The sequence below is a fragment of the Nicotiana tabacum genome, chromosome 8 (genome assembly GCF_000715075.1).
Source record: "Nicotiana tabacum cultivar K326 chromosome 8, ASM71507v2, whole genome shotgun sequence".
In the NCBI taxonomy this organism is placed as follows: domain Eukaryota; kingdom Viridiplantae; phylum Streptophyta; class Magnoliopsida; order Solanales; family Solanaceae; genus Nicotiana; species Nicotiana tabacum.
This window is the reverse complement of record NC_134087.1, coordinates 126,357,196-126,365,477: the sequence shown is the minus strand read 5'-3', so window position 1 is coordinate 126,365,477 and position 8,282 is coordinate 126,357,196. Positions and strand designations below refer to the sequence as shown.

General features: G+C 38.0%; 2 protein-coding genes across 2 annotated transcripts; one reads left to right on the top strand and one right to left on the bottom strand.

The window, feature by feature from the left end:
- The first annotated feature begins 2,701 nt into the window (after positions 1-2,701).
- On the top strand, positions 2,702-7,089 carry LOC107791306 (protein JOKA2). The gene is made up of 7 exons (XM_016613344.2): positions 2,702-2,935; positions 3,908-5,148; positions 5,228-5,351; positions 5,451-5,702; positions 5,835-5,984; positions 6,073-6,600; positions 6,726-7,089. Exons 1-7 carry the CDS (start codon positions 2,912-2,914, stop codon positions 6,819-6,821), a joined length of 2,415 nt encoding a protein of 804 aa, XP_016468830.1. The 5' UTR covers positions 2,702-2,911; the 3' UTR covers positions 6,822-7,089.
- A 480-nt stretch (positions 7,090-7,569) lies between these two features.
- Positions 7,570-7,992, bottom strand: LOC107791305 (uncharacterized). Its single transcript, XM_016613343.2, has one exon. It carries the CDS (start codon positions 7,990-7,992, stop codon positions 7,570-7,572), a length of 423 nt encoding a protein of 140 aa, XP_016468829.2.
- Positions 7,993-8,282: the final 290 nt, after the last annotated feature.

Sequence of the window (8,282 nt, the reverse complement as noted above, 5' to 3'; positions counted from 1 at the left end):
CGCCCCCGCCTTTTAAAACATTGTTGAAGAGTCTGCAGAACTACCTTGAGATGATCGGCATGGTCCTCTCGACTTCGTGAATACACAAGAATATCGTCAATGAACACTATTACAAAGGAGTCAACAAAGGCTTGAATACTCGATTCGTAAGATCTACGAAAGCTGACAGGGCATTTGTTAGCCCGAAAGACATTACCAGAAACTCAAAGCGTCCATACCGGATCCTGAAAGTTGTTTTCGAAATATCCTGCTCCATTATCTTCAATTGGTGATATCCGGACCATAAATCAATTTTGGAGAAATACCTAGCGCCTTGTAATTGATCAAACAAATCATCTATCCTTGGTAGTAGGTACTTAGTTTTAATTGTGACTTTGTTGAGCTGCCAATAATCAATACCCACTCGTAGCGACCCATCTTTCTTTCTTGCAAAGAGAGCTGGTTCACCCTAAGGCGACACACTCGGTCGGATGAAACCCTTCTCTAACAAAAGTTTTTGGTGTTATTTATAATGCAAAGTCAAAGATTTCTTTTTGAAAATCCATTTACAATCAATAGCCATGGGTCTTTTTATTTTTCATGTGTCCTACCTATTTCCAAGTGGCCAAATACTCTTAGATAATTGGTACATGGCAAGAGTTTTTACATGTGACATTGATTTAAAAGATTGTTTGACAAATGGTCTTGCTAAGCCATGTGTCATTTTGCATGAGATGTGTTGTCATCTTACATAAAAGAAAATTGACAAGTAAGTAAGACATTTGTCACGAAACTAAACTCATATTCATGCTATAAATAGGATGGTCATTAGCCACCATAATTATTCAATTCTTAATCAAGAATTCATCTTGCTAATCATATCTTTCTTCCTACAATATTTTAATTTCTGTAGCTACAGATTATCCAACACAGAAAATACCTTCATATTCTCTTTTTTCTGGGCAACTGTTTTGTACAAATTCTAAACTTCCAGCCACGAGTGCACGCGTTTGGAGGTGCTGTGGAACCTTGGAGAGCGACCGGACAAAATGATTTGCACCCAGTCGGACCAAAATCTCTTTCAAGGTAGTGGTTTGCCACGACACAGTATTTTTGATAAGTTGTTCTTTTTTCCTTCTTGTTCTTAGTTAATATTATCCACTCATTTTTCTTACATAATTATGAGTAAAAACTTTCCAAATATAATTATTAAAAGTTAAAATTATAATTTTCCAATGAAGAACTCGATAATCTTGTATAGATCAAATAACACCAATAATTGTGGCTCTTTGAATTAAAAAATAAATAAATTATGATCTCTAATTAATGAATCAACAAGTACACGCAACTCTGCCGTTTCAAATGGGTTTTTGGCTTCCTTATATAATATAGCCTGTTTGGCAAAGCTTCTTTTTTGCCAAAAGTGCTTTTTTGGGCCAAAAACACTTTTGGTCAAAAAATGAGGTGTTTGGCCAAGCTTTTGGAAGGAAAAAAAGTGCTTTTGAGGAGAAGCAGAAACAGTTTTGGAGAAGCAGAAAAAAGTAGCTTCTCTCCAAAAGCACTTTTTTGAGAAGCACTTTTGAGAAAAATACAGTTAGAAGCAGTTTTTTAAAGCTTGGACAAACACTAATTGTTGCTCAGAAGTGTTTTTCAAACTAATTAGTCAAATACAAACTGCTTCTCACCAAAAGTACTTTTGAGAAAAACACTTTTGAAAAAAAGCACTTATCAAAATAAGCTGATTTTTACAACTTGGGCAAACGGGCTAATAGTCTCCTAGTATTCTTCGGAACCAAGCACGGAAATTTAACAAAACAAAAGAAAAAAATATAAAACAGAGCCCAAACTATAAATGCGCTAAAAAGAAACAATATAAGGCCTCAATTGTTTGCGCTTAATGGAGGTCTGAATATTAATTATTAAGATCTCAAACATTACGTGCGTTTGTTTTTAAAGTCTGAATCTTAATTATTCAGATCTTAATCATTAAGGATGTTTGTTTGTTTTTACTTCACAACCACTTAATGGGTCTTAATAGGTCTGTGTGATTAAGATCTATAACAAAGATTTAATTTCATTAAGATGTTATCACATATTCATTATTAACTGCCGCCACAACCTACCATTATCAACTACCACCATGCCGTCGCCGCCACCACCATCACGCCACCATAATCCTCAATCATAGCCGCCAACATTATCGACCATCACCACTCACTATCCCCACCACACCGACCACCATATAGCATTCTCACCCACAATCAACACTCTCCACCTCAACTATTATAACTGACCATTCCATCACCATCAACAACCACAACTGCCCATCATTATAGCCTACCACCACCCACCCACCACCTTCCTCAGTCACATCTACTACCACCACCCGCCATTATTAACTATCAACACCTACCACCACCATCCTCAATCATAATTGCCACCACTACCAATCACTACTTGCTACTAGCACGAACCACCATTATCAACCAAAATTACCACAAATCACTGCTTCTAGTCGGCATTCATCCGTTAGCCATCACCACCAACAACTATCATATTTTAAAAATTTATATATTTTATTGATAGAATATTGAATTTGTTAATATTTCATTTGAATTTTATGTTATTAATTTTTAAATAAAAATAAATTTTATATATTCAGATGTTAAAAATTAAACAGTTTTAATTATTTTTATTCTATGTTAATATAGCCTATTCAGATTAAGATATCTTAATCTTAATCTTAATACACATTCAGATGTGTTTTAGGGAGTCTCTTCATCTGCTTCTATTTCACCGATTATATCGCTCCATTCTGTTGAATTTTAACTCTAGGGTTAGGGTTTATAATTCTTATCGTAATCCTATAGATATATACTAGTTTTGTGTATAAACGTTTGTGCGGCTTACCCCGAACGCTGGCTCTACCGCCATGGAGTCTTCTATCGTGATCAAGGTTTGATGTTTTAGGCTATTCATTTGTTTTGGTTTAATGAACTTTTACTGTTCCTGCATGTATTTTTCGTATGTGATCAATTTTTCTTATTTTTCTATGTTGAGATGTGGTAATACCAAAATTAAGCAATTGTTTTGCAGTGTAAAAATATTCCTTTTACTGCATGATGTAGAAAATATTAGAGGTTTCAATGCGGTGATCGTTAAGCTGTAAATAAATGCTTTAGAGGGTTCTGGTTTGTGGATTTTCTTTTTTTCCTTCCCGTTGACGATTTGATATTCACATATGATTTAAGCACTAATTATTAGGTTATTTTTCACTTTACGGATTAGGAGTTTGAGACTCGTGAGCTGATCCTACTAGTTTTGAATTGCGAAGTAGTCGATTAATTTATTGTTAAAATTGCTCTCATATGTTTTTTTTGCCGGATATTCTAGCTTTTCCTATTTGAGACTCTTATATGTTCTTATTATATCTAGCCTGAGATGCTCTTATATGCCTTCTAGGATCTTTTAGCCCTATAGAGATTCTTATGCCAGTAGAAAATATAGATTTCATTTTTATTTTTATTTTGTAAAATGTTGGCTTGAGTGAACATGGTATATGAAGATTCATATAGCTGACCCCAACTTGTTTCGGACAGAGGCGTACTTGTTGTTATACTCTAGCTTTTCCTATGATCCTTGTGACCTTCAGGGTATTCCACATGCTATGCAATCTTGTCTATGTATAAACACTTGTATGAATATATGTCGGGTTCTGTTTCCATGATAACATTAGACTCCTTGACATTGGTTTAACTCTTGAAACAAATGTCTTTTGAGGAGGAGAGCTAGCAGAGGTTCTGTTTGTGCTTTTTTGGTTAATTTTCTTATGTTCCATTGATTATGTTTCGACTCATTTACTGTAGCCTCCTACGGATGATTTTTGGTCGGTACTAATGGGTTTCTGCTGGCTCTGGATACATTATAGGTGAATTATGGAAAGACACTTAGACGATTCAATGCCCGTGTTGCTGATGATAAACTTGGTCTTAACATGGATGGATTGAGAGACAAGATCTTTCAACTTTTCAACTTTGCTCCAAATACTAAACTCACACTGACATACATTGATGAGGACGGTGATGTTGTAACACTCGTTGATGATGAAGATCTGCAGGATATCACGAGGCAGAACCTGAATCCCCTGCGAATATCTGTGAGATTGAATGCTAAAAAGATTATCAGATCTTCAGATGCATCTAGTGGAAATTCTACCTCCCTGAGATCCCCAGTGGTCCAGCCTACATTTCCGAACATAAATTCGAGTGTTTCTGATCTTCTCAAATCTTTGCCAGAATCAAAAAGCGGAAAAATCTTAAAGCACTCTGCAGACATGGCTGCTAAAGCCTCATCAGCTGCCCAAGAAATTGCTGAGCTTTCCAAATCTCTCTCGGCGATCGGCTTATCCTACTTAAAGCAGGCTTCGGGATCTCAGCCTGCCTCAGAAACTGGCTCACAGGGTCCAGCATCTGGAATCAATACGGGTGTGACAGTGACAAAAGACTTAATTGGCTGTGTCGTAGATGAAACAACCTCACAAGCATTTACTAGTGTTAAAAGTGGAGAGTCGTCCCTCAAAAAGGAAGAGCCATCCCCTGCAGAGAATGCTGAGGACGCAATCTTTAAATTTGCAAGCCAACCCAAAAATCATACTGAATCTACAGATGCCTCAAAACTGAGATCTTCCCAACCAGATCGGAGTGAAACTCAATGTGAATCGTTATCCAAAGATCCTAAGCCTAACACATGTCTGGTTGATGTTAAGAAGGAACAAAGTAAGAAATTTGGTGATTCCCATCTTGTCGGAAAGGCTCTTGGTATTTCGTATTCTAGTTCCTCACCCTCGGGCCTAGAAAAGGCAGCTGATAAACAGCCAGGTGGCTCTGCAAGTTCCAATTTTGCAAAAATACTCTGGGACTCTCGTAGTTTGGGTTGCAATGGTAGTTCATCCGATATGCTTTCAAATTGTTTTAGATCTCCAAGTTCATATCTCATGACTGGGGTGCCTTTGGCAAAAGACACTGTGCTGCCTCAATACTCTCCTTTTGAGATACCATTTAAAAGGAACCATAATCACAGTGATGGGGCAGCAACAACTTTTCATAGAGGTGTTCGTTGTGATGGTTGTGGGGTTCATCCTATAACTGGCCCTAGGTTCAAATCTAAAGTGTAAGATGTGTAACTTTGTATTTGTACTATTTAACTTGTCGACATTAACTGACTCATCAAATCTTCCGTGTTCATGCAGAAAGGAGGACTATGATCTCTGCAGCATATGCTTTGCACAAATGGGAAATGATGTTGATTACATCAGAATGGATCGTCCTGTTACTTACCAGCATCCCTTAGCTTTCAAGGGTTTATATGATCCTGTATAAGGAGTTCATCATTTTTTTCTTTCTTCCAATTTTCTATGTGTATTCTCTCTCTCTCTGTTTTATCAACTCTGTCTACTCTTTTTCTGTCTGTAGAATGGGTGGATGCGCTCCCCTACCGTTCCACAAGTATCTCAAGGCTGTGGGTTGAAATCGGGTCGACCTAAGCTGGACAGCTGCTTCATAGAGGATGTCAGTGTACTTGATGGCAGTATCATGGCTCCTTCGTCTCCATTTATCAAGATCTGGAGAATGAGGAACAATGGTAATATTGTCTGGCCAAAAGGAACAAAACTTGTTTGGATTGGGGGAGATAGATTATGTGATGCATGCTCTGTTGACTTACAGGTTAGAATTTACACGCAAGTATTTGCTTTTTGTGATTCCCCATTGTTGACCATCCACATTCTTGTCCTGTTAACAGTTTATTAATTTATATATCTGGAAAGATGTGAGGATACTGTGTCCCTTGAACTGCAGATTACTTCGGATGGCTTGGCGGTTAACCAGGAGCTTGATGTGGCAGTTATTTTTACTGCTCCTGAGCTTCCTGGTAAGTACATCTCCTACTGGAGGATGGCCTCACCTTCAGGGCAAAACTTTGGTCAGCGTGTATGGGTGCTTATCCAGGTGAGAATTGTTTGCTTGCAACACTATTCCTTGATGATAAGAGTTAGCTTCTATGCTGATTTTGAATGGTTATAATTCATTCATGCAGGTTGATCCCTCGGTGAACCTTCCAAAAAAGGAGTTGTTTGATGAATCCTCTCAGTACTTGAACTTGAATTTCCCTCCGGCCAGCAGTGGCGTAGATGGACCTGAACTCTCAAACCCAACCATGGGGTTGGTTGAGCCAGTGGTTGCTGGAAACCCAATTAAGGAGCAGGAGGAATCCAAGCCAAGCATTAATGATAGCTTGTTAACTGTTGTTGGTGACAAGTCGAGCGTCTCTCCTTCAGCACCTGGTTCATCAATTTCAAATCCCATTGATTTATCTGAGGAAGCACCAGCTGTTACTTCTGCTACACCACCCTCTGTTACTGAGATGCAGGCATCTTCACAGGATGTTAGAAGAAACAGTGACGTTGAGGCGACCCTCCTCAAGGAACTGGAGGAGATGGGTTTCAAACAGGTAGACTTAAACAAAGAAATCTTGAGGATGAACGAGTATGACTTGGAACAGGCAGTTGATGATCTTTGCGGTGTTGCCGACTGGGATCCTATCCTTGAAGAGCTGGAGGAGATGGTAGGTTAATGTAGAGGTCATTGAAAATGCAGTTGACATTGAAATCTGTACATTCCTTTTCCACATATCCTGCTTAAAAGCAAGGACCAACTTCTGGCTTTTGACTATGTATTTTGTGAATGCAGGGTTTCCACAACCAAGAGATGAACAGGAAGCTACTTAAGAAGAATAATGGAAGTATCAAGCGTGTTGTGATGGATCTTATTGCTGGAGAAAATTAGGAGCAAGTCGGCACTACATGTGCAATATGTGATGCTTACAATAGACTGTTATAAATAAATTGGAAGTGGGGTGTTCATCAGTCGGTTTGTACAACTTTGAAAGATTTTGGTTTGGTATTTTCGATTTTCAGTTTTAAAAATGTTATACCAATACATTTGAGACTCACTTTTAGGTTTCGATTTGTGCAGTCCCGTAACTTTGGTTTTACTCTTTGAAGTTATACTCTATCAACCAGATTGTTAGTCCTGATTCATAAAGCTATATTACTCATTTCTATCTTGCAACATCCTCTATTACCTCCTCACTTTAAAAACATACAAACAAATAATACCTTCTCCCTTTAGTATGACTACAGTCGAGAAGTTTTATTTTTGTGTCTCATACAACTAGAGAGGCTCCTTTTCGTCTCACGGTTTTGTGGATCCAAATTTCTGTGGACCCAAATTGGGGTCCACAAATTTGTGAGACGCCTCATACAACTTCTCTTCCATCTTGAGTTGTAGTACAATCACTGTTAGTAGCTTGACTGTTTATCTGTGGAGAAGTGAATGCCTTGATATACTAAATCCATATGACCACTATTTCTCTTCCGTCGATTATCTTTAAAACATTGTTGACATGGGATTTGCAACAAAAAATTAAATTTCTGAGACGTGAAAACCAGAGGTGGTGAAAGACAGATGTCATGTCTAGTTACAGAAATGAATCTACATATTATGCGGAAAGCTACAGTCATGAGAACGTGTTTTAAAAAAAGAATAGACCCTTATCTTTTGGTAGTTCAGCTTCATTAAATCTCCTCGATGACATGTTGAACAAGTCTCTTAAGCTTTTTTCACTCTCATGCTTCTTACCAATATTCCAGTTTAGCTCATCCAATGCAGAAAGTGGATGGTCTAGCATTAGCTCCATCTCTAACTTTTTGGATACATTTACAAGCTCATAAGAATCCCAAAGGGATTGCTTAAAATCCCAGCTACCTGCACCATAAATTTTCCTGGTAGACACTTTGCTCATAGCTTCAAGCTTGAATCTTGATGGCTTGCTCTTGAAATTACGGCAGTGAGGGTGGAATTCGACAGCTGTCCTACGGCTGCTGGAGTGACCATGCCATGCTTGTGCCACAGCCTTGAGGATTTCAAGGTCTTGAATTTCCTGCTTTTGCTTCATTGTCCGTGTTAAGTCAGTATTGTATGGGCCATGCTTTTATTACAAGCCTCATGTTGAGGATCTTAGACACTTAGCTTGAGTTCGTAAAGACCAAATCCGATTAAAAATAGGAGTAGGTAGTTTTTTCAAGAAGTTGGAAATTCTTATACCAAGTAAAGCTAGATGTAGAGAAAAAAGCCCTTTCAAACCATTATTTAGTTTAAATAGAGAAATAGAGAGGTAAAGCTTGAGCTGATATGTAAAACTTGGGAGATACAATGTGCATAAGCCTCATTTCTGGTCCTTCTAGT